This window comes from Pithys albifrons, chromosome Z (assembly GCF_047495875.1).
Source record: "Pithys albifrons albifrons isolate INPA30051 chromosome Z, PitAlb_v1, whole genome shotgun sequence".
In the NCBI taxonomy this organism is placed as follows: domain Eukaryota; kingdom Metazoa; phylum Chordata; class Aves; order Passeriformes; family Thamnophilidae; genus Pithys; species Pithys albifrons.
The window spans coordinates 60,074,462-60,098,026 of record NC_092497.1 but is presented as its reverse complement, the minus strand read 5'-3'; the positions used below and the strand labels follow the sequence as shown (position 1 = coordinate 60,098,026).

Below are 23,565 nucleotides of genomic sequence, written 5' to 3'. Positions count from 1 at the left end.
GTTCAAAACAGAGTGATAGCCTAGAACTGGATGGAACACTTTTCTTTTACACTAAAATGTAGAAAACCACTGTTGCACAGCAGAGGAGTTAACAGCAAAGAAATTCTTCACATTATAGATGAACGTGCCCATTTGCCAACTTCATATCACATGAGCAGCACATCACAAGATGTCCTTCATAGAATCACAGAATTGATTAGCATGGAAAACATCCTCAGAAATCTAAGTCTTAGCACTGATGTAGCTGTGCCATGTCTACCCCTAAATCATGTCCCCAAGCATGTCTTAAACACCTCCGGGGCTGATGACTCCACCACTCCTCTGGGCAGCCTTTTCCAGGGCTTGAACACCCTTCCCATGAAAAGTTCTTTTCTCAATACTCAATCTAAACCTTCTCTGGCACAACTTGAGGCCATTTGCTCTTGTCCTATCTTGGTGGAAGAGATCCACAACCTTCTCCTACAACCCTCCTTGCAGGTAGTTTTATAGAGCACTACAGTCCTCCCTTGGGCCTCCTTTTCTCCAGGGTAAACACCACCAGCACCCTCAGCTGCTCCACACCTTTTATCAGCTTCATCTCCTTCTCTGGACTCACTCCAGCACCTCAATATCTTTCTTGTAGCTCTATTGCAACACTCACCATAGCCATTTATCTAGTATAATGAATTCATTTCTTAGTTCATTGTCGTTTTACATTCTTCAGCTCTACATCTTATTAGAAATATAGTAAGGGCATAAAAAAGATGGTTCTATCCAAAGCCATGCCAGTTATTCAGGCTGTTTCCTCTTTTTTATTTCTGGTTTACTTGTTGTATTGGTGCTTTTTTATAAAAACCTCTGCAATGAGTTAGCTTCATTTCTGCTACACCAGTAAGTATCTATTGCTTGGGAAACATATGCCAATGGGCATTAATTAGACACTTCATGATAAGGTGTACCACATGAGAGGACTTGATCTAATAGGCTTTCCACCTAATTTTTTTCTCATAAAGAGGGTCTTGGATCAGCCTGAACCAGCTTTTTTGAAACCCTGCATGATAGAGATTCAAAGTACAACAAATTCACAATATTAAGTACTCATTCAGATAACAAAACAATGGTAAGTTGATAAACTTAGTGGGTGTAAGTTTCTCATTAAAAATAGTAAAAAGTTTATTCATTAGTGTTTGGAATTGAAAGGAGCTACTGTTCAGTAAAACACTGACTGTCAAAAACTGCATGGTTTACAAACCTTGACTAAAACTCAGTCTGAGAACATTTCATTAACACTAGCTTATAAACACCTAAAATCAAGTTTTTAATTAATGACTGGTGTCTACAGTCATGATATTAAAACAAGTTTCAAGTATTTAATAGCACTGAGGTTTAAACAAGGTCTTACCCTGTTAATTGGAACAGTAGTACCACTTTCTACATGAAGTAAGATAATCATGATGATGTGACAAAATTACTTTCCCTCTCTTACAATGAGACACCTGACTTGGTTTTCATTGTCACTGAGTTGACAGTGTTGCACTTAAAAGTAGGTATTTTTATGCATACAAAATAATACTGTCTGCCTAAACATCAGATTAGTGAAACATAAAAATTCATACCGAAAAGCCTGACTTCCTGTGGGGCAAATTAATGTTAAAAATGACAAGCCAGTAATGGGTATTAACACTTCCTCTATTACAGTTAAATTATCTTTTACTAATCTGCATAACAAATGCATGTATGCATTTCAAATAATGATATGAATATGTAACCTCTCAAATTTTTAAAATTAAATATTATCTTAATTAAGATTCAAAAGATTTAAAACAGAAGGGTAACAAACAATTAACAACAACTTGAGAAAAAGGGTTTTGTAGGTATAAACGTCTATGGTATAGTACTCAACCTTTTATCATGCACATTGCAACCATGTGTAAAAAATAAAGATTTCTAATCCATCATCAAAGCATGTTTAAGACCAAGTTTCCACAGCCTCCACATCAACTTACCTTTTCTTCTATCATCTCCAGGTAAATTAGACTAAGTACATGCCAGCCTAAGGAGTGTCTGAGCAAGGATGAACTCAATTTACATCAAATACACCTAAGTAACAAATTCCTCAATTTTCAACAAATAACAACATTCTTAACCTTGTAAAAATTCACAGCACTGTTTTATGACAAATAAAATCCCTAACCACTGTACTATCAAATCTCTGACTAGCATTCTTTGAAAAGCTGCCAAAGTTTGATTTGATTTTGATCTCTGAGAATTGATATGCAGCGCCTCATCAGGCTTTTAGATAGATAAAAAAAATAAAATTGCTAGCCTTTCTCATAAGCAATATCTCAAGTCAATGCTGCTAAAATTTTGAATAGAAAGAAAAAACATTTAAACTCTTTTTAAATCCAATTACTATAAGCTAACAGATATACATTGAAAATTTTAAGGTAAAGGGACAAAATCATGTATTTATTTTTAGTATAAAATGACAAATGTTCTCAGTTTTAAAACTTGGGCCCAGTTTATTCCACCAGGTAGTATCTGTGTCAAACTTCTAAAAAATTGAAGTTCTATTAGAAAAATTCTTTAGATGGCACATTCATATGGTATTGGGCTCTTCTATGACAAGCTCAGACATCTTACAATAGCAACATTTTTTCTGATTTCTACCTTAAACCTTAACAATAATTTATTTTAATTTGGTACCCTTTTATGTGAAATTGCAAAGGATTATAGAAAACTTCAACAGTAAAAGCAATTGAGAAGTCTGTATTTCTGGACAAAAAATTGATTTTATCAAATAGCCAGAATTATGACACTTGTCATTCATATTCTTGGAAGACAGAAAAAGAAAGCAGAAAGTGAGGACAGATTTGCAAAATTATTTGCAAAGCACAGCACTATTTTTTGCTGTGGGGTAGAACTGTTCTGTATCTATAAGGAAATGCTCCAATCCTATGACAACCGCAATTATTCACTTTACAGTGGACAAAGTAATGCTGCAGGCTCAAGAGCTGTCAATCAGTAATCAATGAAATAGACGGTTGTAGACAAGGAAGAGATCATAGCCTTATCCATCTTATACCAGCTGGGATAGTGGGACCAATATAACCCAGAAAAAAGGCATGGAATTCACCTATAAGCAGCAACACTGAACTCAAAAGGCAGACACAGAGCCAGCCTTTCTTTTCAGAGGGTTCATAACCAGATGATACAGACAAGGGAAGGAAGTTTAGGCTTCAGAAAGGGACAGGGAACATGTGTTCATGGAGGTCTGCCCCTGAAACTGATATGTTGAAGCAAACGTGTTGCTAAGCTGACTAAGGCAAATGAAAATCCTCACAGTGAAGTGTGAAACGTAGACTATATGTGAAGATTTAATTCAATATAAGGTTTTCTCCAAACTGTTCAAGGGCATAAGACCTGCAAAATCAAGAGTTACTCCATTTTGAAATTCAAAATAGGAATTTTGTCACAACTGAAGGAGTTTATGTGAGATTGAACTACGAACAGAGAAAGTATGAGGAAGAAAACAAAATCTTTAAGTTCTAAAATAAGGATTAAGACTTACAACAAAGAATAAATGAAGGGAATAGAGTTTGATGTTAATACAGATGGGTAGTTTTACCTCAGCCACCATGGAGACTCTAAAGCAGAAGGGGCAAGCAGTTTGTAACTATATAAGTATGGCAGAATTGAAAAGGGATTTCATTGGGGAAATAGCATGGTAAGTGACAGTGCAATACAGCACCAAGTTAACATATCCATGTTTTAAAAAGTGTTGAAAAACTGAATTTATAGAACATTTGCCAGGAGAAGGATGCAAAACCAAATCCAGTGCTTCAGTCTATGAAACAAAAAATTAAATTATGGTGGTTACATACCTTTCCGTCCTTTGCAAGATAAAAAATATTGAGTACAGAAGAGGCTTTTTTGTTTGAGTTTCTTTTGTACCTTTTTTTTGGGGGGTTAGTTTTTTGTATACCTACCAGAGAATGATGTCACAGGATCCAACCATTACATGAGGATATCAGAAAAATTAAACTAGGTCTTGCAATTAAGCTTAGAAGTATTTTAACAATACAAGTTGGGTTTAAAACTATAGCCATTATTAAAAAAACACACACAACAAAGTTTAATGACTGTCAATTCAATTCTTCTAATACAGGAAAATTCAATTCTTCTCATACAGGAAAGACTGAAATATATCAACTGTTCTCTCTTAAACTTTTGAAACACATTGAAATGTGTCCCCACCAGAGACAGAATAGTGCACTATGGATATTAATATGTTGTGAAAAAAAAAATCCTTGCACAAGTCTCTAGTTCATGCAGAATTAACAAAAGCTAGTAATCATACTGCAGTTTATCATATCACAAAAACCTCCCACAAATTACTTCCCACGGACAAATTACTTGGCTATATTAATAAGCTGTATCATATGTATGCTCACAAAAGCAGTGGTTTGACCTTACCTTTGATTGGATTGTCCTCAAATTGACTATATGCATGTCACAAGGCATGGATGACATGAGTGGAGAAAAAGTATTTATCATCTCTGGGACACCTGAATCTGCATTTGTTGTCATTGGAATTACAGGATGGTTTAAGAAAAGAGAAGTCATATGGCTAAGAAGTGATGGAAAACTGACTGATGTCTTCTCTTCACTCTGCAAAATACAAAAGAATGAATCCAGTTAAGATGTTATTATGTCTGAATTTTGAAACCCACTTACTTTATATATGAATTCATTCATTGCATAAAAAATTTTTAGACTTCCCGTTTAATTACTTTTGGAAACTTTTGATCATCCACTAATTTTCCTCTATTACTTGCTATACTTCCTATTTTTAAAAACCATTAGTACATCTTTCAAAATTATAATTAGATGACACCTCATTGTATGCTATTGCTCATGTTTCTATGTTAGGCCCTGATGTATAAACAATGTACTTTAGAGAAAGAAACTAGCTATTACTTCAGCAAGTTGCTCATATTTATTCAGTATCTATTTGAATATAGAGAAACAGCCAGTCTTTTGTAGGTTTCCTTTGCCACATTGATTTTCTGACCTGTATTTCTTACTTCTTCTAACTTGCATCCTAAATCCTTCTTTCTATTCTAAATATATCTTCTTCAAACTGTTTACTGGAAGAAATAACAATTAGCATCTTTGTCCGCATTGTGAAAGATTTCTTTTGGAAGCTTTATTTCAATTTCATGCCAGAAGGAACTGAAGAGACTCCACCTCAAGATTTCACAAATTTTGTACTTTCTCAAATTTTGTATTTGCAGTGCTTTTACATGGCTGCAGAAGCCGCTTTACAAACCTGAAACTATTAAATCCTACATTTTCACAACAACTGGTTAAAGCTCCATGGAAGGCAAGGAAAGAAAACGAAGTTTGAAAAGGCAATTTCTATTTTAGAATGTCAGTGAAGATAAGAGTATAAGATGAGGGAAAACTTCTTTTGCTCTTATTTTTTCCTTGCATGCTCAGTCAGATAAATCCCTGCTTGTTTATAGTTAAAGAGGTGATATTTAATGAAAACTTTACAGAAAGGTTACTGAAAGCATAGTATCTTAAGCATTGTTGTATTAAACTTACATTTTATGATAGGCTGAAAAAATAGAAATAAAAAACAAATGGGAGGCTACATAAAGCAAAAGGGAGGATTATTTTCCAGCTTTTAATAGACAACTGTAACAGTAATTTCTGTTTTGGGGTGTGTATGCATGTATGCATATTTATTTTTACCTCTCCAGCAGCATTAAATACAGCTGACAGTGTAGCAATTGAAAATATGCCAGAGCTGAATCGATGCAAGATGGCAATTTCTATTTTATTGTTGATGCTTTTCTTAGTAATGACTAACACTTTGCCTTTTTGGTAGCTACTAATCATCAAGGCTAGTATTTTTAACCATCTATTCTGACCCACAAATTACTTTCCAGAAATTATAATAGTTGTTCATTGTAGAGGACTGCTCCTCCATGTGCCTCACTACATTTATTTACATTGAATTCCATCTGCCATTTTACAGCATCTTTAATCAGTTCTGAGTCTTCTGATTTCTCAGTTAGCCTTGATTTTTTTTACTTATCTGGGAAAATTCAGCATCACTGGTCAACTTTGCTGTCAGGATTTTCTTCTTTTTCAATTACAGTATGAGCAAGATCGTTCTACATACAACTAAATCTGAAAGTCTTCAAGTGACTGCCTGCATGCTCTACCTAGAGGGAAAATGTACATATCCATGTCCTTTCAAATAATTCTCTTTTTCACCCCAAGAGGAACACTGTTCACTCTGCTGCCACAGATGTTCCCATGATGTCAGTTAAAATATTTTTATTGTCATTTCTCTTATTATTATTACTCTACCTTTTTTTTTCCCCTGTAAAATGAGTTGATTGCTTGCATCTGGGAACTTAAAAAGATATCTCCCAAAATATCTCACAAATCACACATAAATCAGAAAAGTAATATATTCATCCTATTGCAATATTTTAAACAAAATATACAGGAAAAGCCCTTGCAAATGGTTCCTAGTTCCAGTCATGTTACCTGAGAATATGCAGAAGACAAAACTATCATCCAGCAACAACAGTTATTCAAGTTTTTCAGACGCACTTTTAAACAATGTGTATTCATATACATTTTAGATCAGCAATTTTGCCTAAACAGAAATCATGTTCAGCCATTTCCTCCTCTACTTTCAATCTCTGCCTAACATACACTGCTAACATACCCAAGGAAGCACTGCACATCCCATATCCAGCACAGTTTCCCTCAACTCCAGATTTCTCACATTTAAGGAGTTCCAAGGAGATGGAAAGAGGAAGAGGGGTGAGCCTTTTCAAAAACAACATTTTGCTTTCTCTTGTCTTTTTTAAAAATTGTTTTACTTACACGCAAATCCTAACAGTAAGATATCCCAAATATTTAGAGAAAGGCCATAGTTTGTTATGAGAAGAGTGATTGAAAAATCATTCTCTTAAGTGCAACTTTATGCCTGAAAGAAAGTGCTTGCTGAAAACAAACTGAGCTCCTTTAGATGTCTTCATAATTTCAGAAACAGATGTTCCTCAGAAAATGCCACCAAGGTCATTTGAGATGAGGAGACATGATATCTTACTGAAAGCTTCTGTTCCATGTACAGAAAAATACTGTGTACAGAAACACAAGTATGACATCCATAAGTCAAAATTTTGCCCAAACCCCAGAGATTCAAAGTGTAAGAAAAAATGGGAGACAACTTTGCATATTGTCTGACATGAAAGTAAAAGATCATCCATGGTAAACATGAAAACTCAGCCTTGTCTGAGGAAAGGATAGCACAGGGAAAGTCAATCTTCAAAACTGAACCTTATCTAAGACTAACAGAAGCAATGAGAGTAAAAAAGGTGGTTTTAATATAAAGATACAGTAGGCTGCATTGCCATTGAGAATTCAGGAATGATGGAAGAAAAGCCACGGAAAACTTTGAATAAGAAGGTGGGTAGGAGTGAATATGGGCAGTGGGACAAAATTCTCACATAACCCATAGCAGAATCACAAAGACTGGCTCCTCAACTCCCAGGTTCTGGGAATAACTGAGAAACACAGCCTTGAAAGACTCTGGCAAATTCTAGAACCAGAGTTGATTCAACTTGGTTCATTTCTGCTCCCAGTAGGTCTAGATGTTTTATCATGAGCATAAACATTGTCCGTATGCATTATCCACTTTGAAACTAAGACTTAGGTGGAGATTTTACCTTGAATCTTGTATTCCCACATCTGGAAAGACAGCCAGTTTTGGATGATTGCACAAACAGAAGTGCAGTCATTCACAGAATCTATGTAATACCAATGGGAATGGAGGGTACAGAAGGTGTCAAAAGGTGCCAGGGGACCAAAAGAGAATGGGTTTTGCAAACACTGTGAAGACAATGCTATCACAGAAGACAGAGAAGGGACACTTCAAATCACACACTCCCCCAGGTACATCACGGTAGTGAAAGGACTGGATCACATCTTTCCCTTCTCAATCCAGTGATCCAAAATTTAAACAGGACTCTTGGGAAAGAGAGGTGAGAAGGGATTGCACATACAAACAATGTATTTGGAAGAAAAATTACTCTATAAACACCTTTGCTATGTGGTTGACTTTCAGCACTACCCTGTTGATGCTAGGTCAGAAGATGTAGATCCACAGTCTCTATGTAATTGAAGTACTGCTCTCTCAAAAGTGACATTAAATCCTCAACTTCAGTGACAGCATTTATCACTCAAAGTGTGAATGGAGCCCCTCTGGGAGCCTTACAAACATTAAGTACTGGCAAGAATCTGATGAATGCCAGATCATGATGTGCTGGCTCCGTGAGCTCTAATAGAAACAAATACTGCCTTTTAAACTACCTTACAGTACACTCATATACATTTATCCAACTGGAAACAGTCTGTGTTGAAATACAACCCCTTGAATGACTATGCAGTAGAGGTAAACAAACGATTTAGGGCCCTTCCTTGTCATCAAGAGTAAGGCAAATAATTCTAAGCTTTCAGTTTTGAGGAAAAACAAACCATACTCCAGTATAACATTAGCCTCATCCATAAAAAATGCCCTTATACCACAAACGAGCTACTTTACTGATAATCACAGAAATAATAGGAAGTGTTGGATTGGGAAGGATGGTTCAAAGTCATCTAGTTCCAACCCCCTGCCATTGACAGATGAGATTACACAGGGCCCTGTCCAAACTTGCCTTGAACACTTCCAGGTTTGGGGCATCACTGCTCCAGTCAAACTGTTTCAGTGCCTCCTTATTCTTTAAGATTTCTTCCTAATTTTCAATTTAAAGTCCCCCTCTTTTAGTTTAAACTGTTCCTCTTTGTCCTATCATGATCTGCTTGTGTAAAAAAGTGGCTCTCCCTCCAAGAAAGGACTCAGAGGGTTTTCTGGTAAGAGTTTAAATTGAGAAACTGATGCCCTTTATTAGGGGAGAAAACCACTAATTAAACTCTTTGGAAGTCATTTAGTAATTAAACAGACAAAAAATGGAAAATACTGTAGAGAACAAAATAAAGCTGAAGCAGTTGATAATTGGACATCAATTGAGCTAACAGTGAAACAGTGAACTTTTCAACAAAGACAAGCCTAAATTTCCCATATAAAATTAAGGACAGAAACTGAGGCAGACAGTACCTCAAATCACATATCCTGACTATTTTCTCATCCTCTAGACTTTTCTCTGCTATAAAAAATTCACAAAAGAAATTTAATTATAAGAGCAAACCCCCGCTGGCATCTGAACTACCTGATCAATCATGCTGAAATGTGGATGCTGACTTTGGTATAAGCTCATTCAAATAAAACCTGGAATCAGACAGAATTCTGCCTGAAGGCAGAATAGTCCGGTACAAAACCACTTAGATTATTTCTGAAAAGGAAAAAGCCTCTCCTTCTCTCTCATACTGTGTGAAGAAACCATTTTTACCAACTTTCTCTCTCACAGGTTCAGAAAACCAAGAGGCAGCACTTTTCAAAGAAGAATGTTTCTGGACTGAAAAAACTAATCTGTGGAGTGAAAAGCCTTTTCAAAACTTTAGTCCCCAAAATCTTTAGTCTCAAAAGCTACGGAGACAATATTTTTAAATATCTCTTAATTATAAACTAGCAACTAACAACAACAAATAAGGTGAAGCAAAGAATCCCAAAGACAAATGTGGAAAGAAAAATTTGTTTCTTTCTGTGTAAGTCAAAGGTTGTACAAATTAGCACATTTCATAAGATGCTGCTTCTGCGTGAGAAACTGATTCTGTAAAACTGTGCTAGATGTTCATAGGTGAGAAACAAATAGACAAAATCACTGATGATGTGAATTTCAGTTTTACAATACAAAAAATATAAGTGACAGGTAAGAGGACATGCCTAAGCTTTAAAATTACATATATTTTTCCAAAAATGCAAATAACTTGAATTCTCCACTACAGCTCTCCCCACTTGAGGAAGGAGTCTCTAAGGATGAAGAGAGTGAGAAAATTGCACAACATTCTATACACTAGTCAGGTTCATTAAATTGACATCAAGCAGTAAATGGTTTTAATGTAGCTACAGGTTTTACATGCAAGACTGCCTGACTGTTGAGTCACCAAGGGAAAATCAGATGCACTTGCTTTAAATTCATTCACAGGTGCATGGTGTAATACAAAAACAATAATCAAACTCTGAAAAGTTCTGAAAGTCCTCCTGATATGGATGAATCATTCCCTTTCTTCTGAGGCTGATACCTGGAGTTAGACTTTTGTGTGCCTGTAAAAACTCTTTGTGAGTTTGAGACAGAAAGGGTAAGGATGTTAGACAATGGGTGTTACACCCATGATGAACAAATAGCAATTAGTCACTGATGAAAATTCAACTAGTTCTTCTGAGCTGAATAATTCCTTTTCAGTGCCTCAGAGTGCAATATTAACGCAAGCACCCATCAAAGAAAACACTGACCATCACTTCAGGTGGTTGTGAAAATTGCTAGTGTTTGCAGGGAGAATTTTGTATGGAAATTGAAAAAGGTTATAGGAAGATCTTTAAGCAGTGAGATTCAGAACATCTAAGACATCAAAGCTTCACAATATTCTTCAGCAGAGCAATCTTTAGGTAACCTCTGAAAAAACCCCACATCCTCTGCAACGAGTTAGACTCTTAGGGTAGACTAAGTTGCAGTAAGAGCCACAAATGTGAGAACTGAACAGCCAGCTACCCTGAAATCATAGAAAGACTATAAACAAGAATACTGATGCCAGATTATTTTCTGCTATACCAGAGCATCAGGCTTTCCTGAAATGCTGGGGGGCAAAACTCCATAAATCTAAGGTTGGAGTTGTTAATCTATCAATTTTTGTCAACAGTGAAATATCCATCAGTTATGGTACATTTTTGCACATCAAAGCCTTTTTTGGGGGGAGGAGGGGGATAATATGTTTCAAGTCCTGTATTGAGAATGATGATCTGGAATGCTCAGGATCTTTTAATAGCTGTTGAAGTGGCCAGCAAAGAAAGACTCATCTGAGCAGAGTAAAGGTGATATTATGTCTTTACCTCAGGGAATGGCAAATTTTCTATCAATTGACTTGGAGGCTGTGGTGCTGGAAATGCATGTCTGCCACACTGGGTAAAAGGGGTTCCTGGAGAAAAAGTTAAAATTCTGAGGCACCTTAAATTACCCACATGGCTATGGGTTACTTTGCTGACCAAAAGCACAACAGAATTTCTGTACTGACTGTGGATTCTTAGCTGGCATGGCACTAAGACTGCAGATGCAGACACCTGGAACTGCCACAGATAACCAAATCCAGGGAAATTTGGATCCACAGCTGGAATTCTTCCTGCTCTTCTAGTGCCCAATATAGCAGCCTCCAATGCCAGGGAAGTCCTCTCATCTCAGGCTGATAGATGAGATCCTGCTGTGGTTCTGCTACTTCCACATCAGTCAGGAGAAATGCAGAGCATTATTTCCCTTAGGCATGTATGGAAACACAGAGAGCAACACCTTTGCCAGCACCCATGTAATCAGAGCACTGAGGTAACCCAACCAAAACAGACAATCCAAACCTGATTGTGCCCGCCAGGTGATCAGGTCTTGAGTTCTCTGACTAACAATCTTCACTTTCTTGATTCATAACAACACTTACAACCACTGATCCCTCAAAAATCAGCATGGACTTTTAGCCCATCTGAGATCCAGGCCTGGGCCTTAGGCCTCCTAATGGTTCATCAGCTCAGACTTCACATTCTTTCAGGTGCCTGTCCCTAAACTGTCAGCTTGCCTTTTGCTAGCTGTTTACATGCACACACAGAAAATAGAAATCTTGCCAGCAGCTGGAGCCAGTACAATGGTGTCTCTCTCACTCTCTCTCTCCAGTGGCTGTCACACAGACCTCTCCTGTTCTGCTTGTCTCCTAGTCCTACCTGATGTTGGTTAATGGCTCACACAGATTCAGAAGTGGTTGGGCACTTGCACAGAAAAGAGATTTAATAATACAGGATGGGCTGTGATGATCAAGCACTGGGCCCGATCAGACCCTTTTATGCTCCTTTTACCCCTAACTTCTCCCACCTATTACTCCTCAATCCTCCTTTCCCTCCTGTGTCACTTCCACTGAGCATCCCATAACAAGCCTTTTGTTTTTAGAAAAAAAAATTCCAAAAGTCTCTCATCCTAAGGTAATTTCTGCTGATCCATCTTGTTGGGTTTCACACCAGAAACAACCTAATTTTCTCCCTTTGATGGTCTCAGAAGCATTCAGTGCTCCACTGCTCCTTTGGTGACTGTCAGGTCCTTGCATTTAATATGGTCAGTCTTTAATCAGATGCCATAATAAAAATCATGTTCCATAAAGAGATCATTCAGAGAACAGGTACTTGCTGGTCTGTGAAAGAGTGCAGGTGGCAAAGTATCTAGTCACATCACATCAACATAATTACTGAGTTTGATAAATATGCAGCCATCAATATAGTTGGATGAAAGCAATCAGAAAATCAGATAGTATAACATGCTTTCCTTGACAATAAATGTATTTTGTAATTCATTTACAGACTCTCTCATCAATTTTACTTCTAATTCTTCTTACATTGTTTACTTACTAATTGCAAAGGAGGAGGGACTTAATGTCTAAATAAACACCCCATGCTATCTCTGTGGAAGGGACATGGAGCTACATTTTCCCTGATGACTGGGAAGAACTTACCCTGTTCCCAATGATGGCAGAAAAGAGTGACTGGAAATTTTCTGGAGTTTTGACGAGGAAGTAGGTAGGAAAACTGATCATAAAGAGAGAAACTGCACAATAGTATCTGCTAATTTTTGGCCTGCAGAGGGAATTGGAAGTCTGTTCATCATGTAAAGTTCTTGCTGCTGATGAAAACAACTTGATCTATATGCAAGGAGATTGTTCCTTGAGAGTTATTCCATTTGAGAATAGAAGAAGCAGAAGAAGGGGGACTTGGAGACTTCCTCCTTTAGGGAGGATTCTGCCCTACTGCCAGAGCTTGCAGCAGGAATGAGTAGGTCTTCCTAGAAGTAGTGATACTGAAAAGTTTAAATTTCAGGCCTCATACTACACCAGCTCAGATAAGCTCAAAAAAGACCACAAAGAGGTCTACCCTCTGGCTTTGGTGAATTATAGGAGCTAAAAGTGGAGAGACCAAACCAGAATACTCTGCGTACTACTGAAACACATAATTACATGAAAAACAACAGAAAAGAGAAATAGCTGAAAGTCCAGAAGCTGGGGAAGGCAGTCCTCTGTATCACCTTCTTGAGCCATGAGCCAGCTACAAATGGCTGCTGCTTTTTTACAGGATGAGAATGTTCAGTCCCAATAGTTTTGTACAGTGACACATGAATGGAGCTTGCAGACAAATCAGTCTTTTTTAATATCTCTCTGCAACACATCTTTGTCATGGCATTATGAAAAAAAAAAAACAGTATTTGAAGGAAATTATGCTGTAAAATACCTTGACCTAAAAGCAAGGACAGTGGTTGCCTGAAAGGAGATACTATTTCTACATAAATAAGACATGGAAACATTATTCTTGAGTAGCAGACACAAAGTTTCTGCACAAGAAATACAGTATGACCTATATAGTAGTAGCAGTAACAGTAATTAAATGTAGTAGGACATTCCTACCTTGAAACGAAGTAAGAAATTAGAGTTTGCCCCTTACTAAATATACATGGTAAGTCTCTAAAGAAGATGCATTGTGTCCTGTGTGACAAGAAGAAGAAAATGCCTTTTTTGTGTGTGGATTTTTTTTTTCTAAATGCTCTGGCCACCATAAAACACCACAACTTTAACATTCAAGATTTCGTATGTGTTTGACGAGTTCACTGTGGTAATTACAACTAAAAGTGATACTAGAAACACCTGAGCTTATCACACATGGGCTTGAAAACGTTTCTAAATGGTAATAATTAAGCCAATGTCAACTTTCTGCTTTTTTGAACTATCAGGTTAATTATGTTTGTTAAGGTGTGGTTACACATAGCATAGCAATGCACAGTGTACAGCTACCACATGAAACATGGGCATGCATTACAAATATGCATACCAAGGAAGTGGCAAATGCTACACAACAACCAGACAGAAATTGCTGTATCACAAACCATACCTTTTCAGAGAAGGCCGATACTGACAGACACAAAGAAAAAGAGAGTAGTTGTAGATGGTGGGAAAAAGAGAGTTTGATTATTTCCCTGTCCTAGTTCAGCAGGTGGGACCAGTTTATCACAGTGTGAGGGTGATCAAAGCTGTGTATTCCACACTCTCTATTCATTTCCCAAGAACAATGGACCATTCACAGCAGCTGCCCAGGGCACACCTGAACCCTCAGGGTGTGAGCTGGGAGTGAAAGAAGCCTGTGAGAGAGGAGCTGTGATAACTCCCCTCCAGGAAATCGTTAGCACCTCCACACCCAGCCTGAGGAGGTGTGTCTGATAAGGGGTCATCAATGATTCCAAAATATCCCATGACCACAGAGTCAGATCACCCATTGTGTGACTCTCTGCCCTGGGGGAGGGACTGGGTGCTCCCACCTGGAACTGGGGGTACATATCTTGGGGTAAGAAGACCTTAGGAGTCACTTGTCGGATTGAGAGAAGGACCAACACCTCGACAGGAGACCACCACTTTCAACGAGATTGCGACCACCACTCTCCACCAGACTGTGACTCTCACCTGCACCAGCAGGTTTTCCACTTTGGACTTTTACTTTGAACTTAGGGGAACCACGTAGGGTTCAGCACAAGGGCTAACAAATCCCTTTGTGCTTGTGCCCCAGGCTGCTGGGTTGTACTTCTGGGGTTTTGTGGGGTAAAACCAGTTTTTCTCTTTGTGCCATTGCATTTATTGTAATATTGTTATTAAATTGTAACTCTGACATATTTGTGCTTTTATTGACTGCATGTATCATTGTTTCTCTGAACAACCTCCCTCAAACCACAGCAAGTATTTCAGCCACTGAATCTTGGCTCTGCTTTAGCAAAGGTTAGGAATCCAGTCATATAAATTTAGCAAGTCAAGGCAAGGTATGAGATAGCAATCTGAAGAAGAAAGTGTGTGCCTGGTGTGGGAACTTTTCTCCATCTACATCATTGATGAAAAAAGACACATTAGCACTTCCTACAAATTCTATTTCTTTCATATTCTTATGCTGATATAACACACTGTGGGCCAGAAGGTAAAAAAGATATTAATGATTATCTTTCCAAAACTTAAAAAAATGTAAGGTAGTCTGTATTTTCAAAAAGAAGTATTTACTGTTTTGACAGGCAAGTACTGATAACTGTACTCAGTTTCATTCTCCACTAAATATTAATCCCTTCAATTTAAAAATGAAATGCATTCAGTTCTTGCTCAACAATCTGAGGAAAAAGAAGACTTACTATTAGAAGAGAATTGAAAGAGATATTCAGAGTCAAAAAGTGGTTGCAAGGACAAAATGAACATAGAAGCAGAATTGGTTACATCTAGTAGGAGAAAAACACCTATGTAGAAATTGTACCAAAACCACAATAAAAATATCTGAAGCCTACGGGACACAATTATCAATAAGTGAAGTGAATATAATGTCAAATCAAATGAGATTTGTCTAGTTCTTACTACATACACAGCTTACTTAATGAACAATACTGTCATTCTGAATAAATCTTTAGCAGTATCCAGCTTGGGGAAAGAAGAAACAACATCCAAACAAACAGAGAAACAAAAACCCCAAACACCTCTTCTCTCCAAACCCTCCTATGCAAAAATCCCCACAAACAGAAATCCAAAAAATCTTCAGCAAAACACATCAATCTGAAGACTTTTGAACAGTGGCAATATCAGAATAAGTATTTATGACTCATTAGATGAGCTAGAATTCAAGAGCCAAAAGCCAGGTAGCATTAGGAACCTATTAGAATATAGACTATGTTAGCAATTATTAAGAATTCCACTCTATCTACCTGCTGAACACGTAAGTCTTACACTTCAGGACATTCATGTGGTTTGACTCTGTCAAAAAAATTTACTGTTCAAGGTGGAGAAATATTTCAGAGATATAAGTGAAAAGAAAGTTTTAGTTGATACTCTCATAAACAAAAGCCTCCACAGTAATTTCACCAGTGATGTACATTTATTTTAACTAATTTTAAGGAACTGCATATCTTAACAATTCACATACTCTCCTTTTATGGGGAAGTTTCCCAAAGATCAGAAAACATCCTGTTCTTCAGAATTGTTTTAGGAAAAAAAAGATAGAATGAATTATTTTGGAATACGCATTAGGAAAATCTTGTACTGGCAAAGACGTCAAATGATCAAAAGTTTCTCCTCCAGTGGCTTTCATGGTTCCTCAAGTCAATAATAAAATAGGGCATGACAACAAAATCAGGGTCAGGGTATGAGTCACAGTGTAGCTGATTACATACATAAACTGCATATATTTTCATCGTAATTTTTCTGACATGGCTATTTTTAAGCTATTATAACAACTACCTTCTGAGTAACAATGCAGTATTGTACAAAGAAAAATATGTTTGTACATGTAACAAAACAGAAGGGGGCCTATGACACTTCCTTACTTAAAAACATATGAAACAGTAACATGAATCAGAAAATGTTACCAATGTTCAGATAAGTTTTAGAAGACAAAATTCTAGAACAATCTTAATATAAAAAAGGGAAATTCCAAACATAACACCAGAAAGAAAATGTTTCCTTGAAACATCTTGCTTGGCTCCTGGGTGTTGTCCACACAGTATCAGCTGTGACAACAGCTGATCTTTGGTTGCTCCTACTCCCCCATAGCTCTGATTCCATGTCTTCTCAAGTCCCTGAAAGACTGTACAAGAACTGTCCCTAAAGCCCTTTAAAACCATTACAAGCTCAGCATGAAAAGTTATGTGGAAAGGCAGATGCTGTAACACAGGTATCCAAAACACCTCAGAAATTTATGATTGTAGCAGGTAACTGCCCCTTTCGCTTTGAAAGGTTCTATCTTTCAGAACTGTAGGAAATAAAGAACTGTAGGAAATTTTAACAACAAAAGGGAAATACATTGTTATTCTCCTAAGATGATGCCTGCCTGGTATCCCAAACAAATTGGCAAACATATGCAAAGACACATACAAATGTTTCATTAATTCCAAAATCCCACTGTTGCTTTAGGCTGCCTTTATTCTAACTGAGGTAACCTCAAAATATTTTCCAATGGAGCCTTTTCATTTGAAGTAGCTGAGCTGTTCTGAAATTAAACCTATGGCCAACTTCACTGGCACTGGTCTCCAGAGGAGTCTCAGAGTGTATGGACTAGTTTTCTCTTAGAAGGAAGTAACCAAGAAGCTTCCCTGGAGGTACGGCACCAAACACGCTCTAACCCATCACATCTCAGTTATGCTCTGAATGGATGACAATCTTTTATGTCTATTCTGACACAAAAATAGACCTGTTTTGAGCAGAGACTGGAAGACTTCAGGAGGTACCTTTTAGTGAGTTATTTTATAGTTCTGTGGAAAATACCAAAACCGCACACGGTGTCAATGTAAGTAACATGTCACTAACTGATTTGATCTGCTTCTATTGTTCAAATTATTTGCTAGTGTAAACATAGATTTACATGTCCAGTAATTCTTACTTACCAGCTTCATATTCTAATTTAATACAACACAAATTAGCCTGGGTACCCAGACTAATCGGTGCAATGCTCACTGTAGTCAAACCTAAACTGCTGCTGAACTGAGCTAAGCATGGATAGTTGCACACCTGACTGACAAATGCAGTTAATATGCAGCCCGTGTTATACATGATGAGGAACCAGAAAATCATAATGGCACGTACAACGCAAAAAAACCCACTGTCAATCATTAAGTGTTGAAAATTAGCTTAAAGCTTGATATTATCATCCTCTCACTGTGGTTAATGATATCCATTATAAACCAGAATTAAGTCCAATTTATCTGCATATTCAGCAGCAGCTCAGTATACAACTTCTCATCTTTAGCTATGCAATGATTTTAAAATATACTCAGTGCTGTCATCACAATTCTACTGCCTCAGTATGAAGATGTATGTCTTGCTTTGCCTTTCTCAAAAACCATTGGGAAAAAAAAAAAGAGAAAACACAAAGAACTGAAAGAAAAATGAAGTTGTTCAAAAGAATAAGACACAAAAAGGCAAACTGAGATGATCTGTGCAAGTGTAAAAAAGCCCTTACAATACAAGGTCTGAATTTTCCTAGACTTGTAATGAACTGATAAGGTTCCTATGTCTGGCACCTAAATATTTCCACTTAAATCTTATTTCCTAAGAAAATTAAATTTATAAGAGGTTTCCTCTTTTTACCCATTCAACTGAATTTACTTGTCAACATTTGTTCAGATTCAGTTAACACTGTTAAGAAGCAGAACTCATGCTAATTAGCAATTTTTTAAAGGCATGCTCAATAAAAAAATAATTAAAAAAAAAAAGAAGACACAAAGGGTACCAAACTCATGGAGTGTGAGTGAGACAGTAGATGCTGCAGGATTTGTGTGAGGAATCATGAAAGGTGAAGTCTTTACAAAGACAACATACAAGCAAGAAGACAAAACTCATTTCTTTACTGAATTCATTGTTGTTGCAACAGAAATAAATATTTGTATCTTAATTAGCAAAAAAAATCCTACCACATCTGTTCCAAGTCTTCTTTCCAACAGAAGTCGGAAGATATTAGCTGTAATCTTGTTATCTTGAACACCTTGTCCGAGGCCACGGTTGTCATCCTGCATAAGTCGCCGATCCATGATCACTTCCAACTGACCTGAAAAAGCAGTACGAGGATTATACTAGAAAAGAGAGTATGCAATGGTTCTACTGAACATAAGAAAACTGCACTGACATGTAACTTATTTAGAAAAAATTAATATTTCTTGAGTATGGAACAGTGAGAGCGGATCAATGTGGTTAGGACTGATTATGAAAACCTCCCAAATACACTTTTCTCTTTTGTTGCTTTTGTTTCACAGGTGAAGGCAGAAGGTAAAACAGACAGTCAACAGGAATATATAAACACTCACAATCACTTTTTGTAAAGTTTCACTTGTGAGAGTAGGAAGGAACTTGGCACTACATAAGCACAGAGTATGAAGTTGTGCATTTATATGAACTGCAGCAGTGCCATACTCTTTAAGCTCTTTAAACATGATGTTAAATCAAAAATAGCATACGGACAATGAAGTCCACATCTTTTCAAGTACGTATCTCCAGAGAGAAACCAGCTCAGAGCATGTAATTCAGGCTGCTATGGTTTTTGCACCCTGAATCTTCAAACAAGAATACGTTTTTCCTAAATAAAACTGGAAGACTGAAGTACTTGTATCCTGAATAAGAAATGCACAATATAAGCTTCTAGAAAAGGCAGCTTAGTAAGGCAGTTTTTTTTATACTGCAAGGTCCTACAAATACTTATCTGAGTTTCTTAAATACTTGTCCTATCCTTCCCTCAAGTAAAATCAGATTTTGTTTATCCAGGAGAGAGGTCAGCTGCCAATGAGCAAGAAACAAACTTCTATTTTGAACTAAGGTACTGTTCATATAAATCTGAGACAGTGGGTTATACTTTGAGATACACTGTGTCAGTCACATATACAGAGCTACTGAGGGGGCTTGCCTAAACTGGAATATTTTTGAATTTTCTTCCAAGATCCTTTTGAGTTCCTGAAGGGCCTTCAGAAGAAATATCATGAAGAATACAACATTAAGCAACCACTGAACTTTCAGCTCAATTTTTGTTTGTTTGGTTTTTTTTTTTTTTAAGGAAACCAACATGCCCTCAGGACTAAGGCAGTAAACTCAGTAATTTAATAAAATATTATTTAATGATAACAAGACAGACAAGTATCTTTTTTTTTTTGGTGGGCACTGAGTAAACATTTGATGTTGTTTTATCTTATCCTTGAGTGACATAATAGAGTTTGTCAAAGAGTGACATGGTTAAGAAATAAATGCCATGACCAGGTATGGGATACATCTTTTGCTCTTTTATTTAACTGGAGTAGGTGAAAAGCCTCTAATGTCCTCTGACAGATTTGAAACAAGTGCTCACAGAAAGTCAGTTTCTTCTTGATGCTTCACCGCAAAACGTCAAACAGCACTAGCCTTAACTTCCCTGACTTGATGAGAGAGAGTAGGGGTGTCTGTGGACTTAGATGGTGCATTATTCTGTGATGCAGAGATTTTTAAAGAACAAATGCAGACACTGTTATGAAGTGACAGAGCCTCTGCACACTAATTTAGTCTCCAATAGGTATATAATGAATACATACCAACATTTGGTGGTGTCAAGTTCATTCATGAGATCAGGCCAATAGGAATTTGGTTTTTAGCAAGGGGAAGCATGAAAAAATGTGCTTTGGGTCTTCTATCCACTGGTGTTGGTACAAAAGGCTGGTATTTTCCACTGTGGCTTTATTAAAGCATCACTGTACAGGTCAGTGGGAACTTCTTGACCTAAAATAAATTAGGTTTGCTAATACTGCCACCAATCCAGCATATTACTCACCTTCTATCAGAACAAAGTATTTGCTACATTTTTCTTAAAAGAAAGTGGGAAGTAGGTTTTGGTGCAGTTTCTGATGGACTTTTTTCTTCTGAGTGCTCATTCCATTGTTTTTCGAAACTATATAAACTGACAATACATATTGCAGTAAGGAATTATACACCTAAAATTATGAGTTATACACCTTATTTTACCCACTATTTCTAGCTTTATTTTGAATACCTTCCCATTCTGCTAGCAGTATAGTCTGAATAAATGGCCTCTGCTTTCAACATTCCATGCCATTCATCATATCCTTCTCTGCTCCGAGGGACAAGACTGTGTCCCGTTTGGAATTCCTAATACGAATTGATTTTTCTTGTCAATATATTAATCAGCCCTTTCAAAGTACTCCATTAAATTTGTGACGTATGATTTAGCTTCAGAAGTATGTTGACTCTTACCCAGGGTCATATTTATCCTTTATTTCACTAACACTAATCTTCAAAAAAGCTACTGTTGTTTTTCCTAGAAAGGGAAGTTAGGCTGTACTGCATATACCTTAGGATTAGTGCAGTCTATCCTAGAGCAAAAAAACAGAAGAAAAAAAAATTATCAGACTCTTTCTTAAGTTCTCTTCTACCAGGGCAGTACAAAAAGGAACAAACCCTTTAGTTTTCCTGTTTCATCCTCGAGTTCCTTCAGAGTTCTTGGGTGAAAAATACCTGGTTCTGAGGACTTATTGCCCTTTTTATCTTTTTTGCAATCTCTTTCCTCTTCCTTTAGTTTGAGACAGGTCCTTCACTGAAGATGAAAGGATCTCATGCCAGAACAAGGTCTCCCTTCTCTCTTATGGACATATTCCAAAACTTCTCAGAGTTAGAGAAACTTATTTCCTTTCTTCAAATGCCTGTAGGTAGGTTTGGTAATCTCTGAACTATTTCAAAAAAATCATGAAGGATTGGCTTTTATATTTATCATCTTATATTTACCATTTTTCAAGCTTGCAACACCTAGAGACTGAGCTGAATGAAGTGTCAAACGAACACCAACATCTTGTATATAAGCCATTGTAGTCATAGGATAGATATTTGCTTGAATAGGCAACTTGCTCATTGTCAGTCTGGGCTGGATCTGCAATATGAACACAAGCTTCAATAAAGTACATTCTTTTTATGCATTTAAATGTCAAAGACATTTTTAGACATTTATTCCATGTGCTTTAGAAGAACAACCACCATGAAAGCACTCACTCAACTGTATTATTTAGCTTTTTGGAGATTTGAGGCTACAATTACCACTTTGGAAATGATAACTTCCGTGTACTTTTAGATCAAAGAATATTTAAAAAAATGTGAAAGATCCATCAAGAGAACCTACCAAAAGGAATAATCACAGTGAACAAGAGAAAATTTTCTCTCCTCTAGAGAGAAAGGAGTGAATAGATTCAAGGTAGCAGAAAAGGAATTGTTGGTTTATAATGGGAACTTAATAAAGTGCTAGTCAAATTCTTAAATGGTACATGACAAATGAGTAGTCATATTAAAATGATGTTTAGATATTCTCTGTCTCCAGCAAAATGCAGTACTACACAGTAACTGGAAAAACAGCAGCCTCTTACTCAGCAGGCATGGTTTTCAATATACTTCCAGCAAAACTACTTTTAGCAAGGAAGGAAGGTAAGGAAAAATTATTTTTTTCTGTCTTTTGTGTGTGCTGTAGGGTTCAAGTTAAGACAATAGCCATACTATATTTCATCAGATGCATTACCAATAGAACACATATAAGACATCCAAAAATACATCACTTATTTCCAAGTGCACACCAAGCAGCTGTTACCTAGGTCTGAGTTGCTGGTCCTTACGCACATCTATCATTGTGCTATTGAAAGGGGCTCTAATTAATTAGACATGGTAGAGGGAAAGAAGGCATGGAGATGTACAAGCAAGGATATAAAGGAATATTCAACAATCTCCTTGAAAGCAGTTACTTCTTCATCTGGTCTACACCAGTTTTATAGCAGATGCATTTCTTCCTTTAAATTATTAGTGCAGTTTAAAATGAGAGTTTGATTACTATGACTCAAGATCTTTACATTCAGAGGTATTGAAACAATCAAAACCCGACACCCTAGGCTTTTATAATTAATAGATAATTACCTGAAATCCATTAAGATCACTATAGAATCTATTTTGACTGTTTATGTCAGATGAAATTCTCATTGCAAGTTCACGATTATATTCTCCTCTAATGTCCACAATATTGGAAACTTCAAGAGACTGTCCTTCCAAACCTACAAGAAAAAGATGCATTTAAAACCTGTCACTGCATTTAAAATCTTTTCAATTGCCACATAGATCAGAATGACTATGCCCCAGAAGACAAAGTTTTAGTTTTGCACTTCTAGTTTTGGTTTTCTGTAATACCTAACCAGATATTGGAAGCCAGTTCAGTGCTGTGTTTAACATCAGGTAATATGCTGGACTAGGACCTTGTCATTGACTTCTCCCCATTACTCTTAAAGGGGGCTTCACCCTTCACAAACAAGAAAGAAGTTATCAAACAGATAGGTCTGTTTGACAGAGCAGGAAACTGTGAGCAGATGTTCTAATCTAAAGGAGTATCTTCCTTAAGGACAGTGAATTAAGAAACTATGCTGGTATGACTACAATCAGGACAAAACTTTTTTGACAGGGAAAAGATTCCTATTTATTAAAATAAGCATTAGGTGTCTGAAGATACCAACAAATTGTTCAGTGAAGTTGTTGGTTGTTTTTTTTCTACAGTGCCTTGTACTGAAAATTAAACATCTTTAATACTCATCTGACCTTTTCAAGCAATGCAAGACACAGTTTGCAGTGGAATCATACCATCATTCAGCACGATCATTTCCATCATTTCTGTAAGTCTAATGGGACTAACAACTGTGAAAAAATTCCACCAAGCAGAACAGAGACAGGGTTTTTTTATCTCATCTGTTTTAAAATCTGAATGCCACTTGCAGCAGTACCAGTAACTGTTAAAATGTTAACATTTACCAATGGTTATTATAC

At 36.8% G+C, this 23,565-nt stretch overlaps 1 protein-coding gene across 1 annotated transcript in view; it reads right to left on the bottom strand.

The window, feature by feature from the left end:
* Positions 1-23,565, bottom strand: part of MAN2A1 (mannosidase alpha class 2A member 1) — a 117,828-nt gene that overhangs the window by 4,517 nt on the left and 89,746 nt on the right. The window contains exons 17-20 of the mRNA XM_071580285.1: positions 22,672-22,805; positions 21,505-21,646; positions 18,663-18,796; positions 4,456-4,650 (exon numbers count right to left, since the gene is read on the bottom strand). Of these exons, the coding sequence (XP_071436386.1) occupies positions 4,456-4,650; positions 18,663-18,796; positions 21,505-21,646; positions 22,672-22,805 (605 nt within the window). The remainder of the gene's footprint in view (positions 1-4,455; positions 4,651-18,662; positions 18,797-21,504; positions 21,647-22,671; positions 22,806-23,565) is intronic.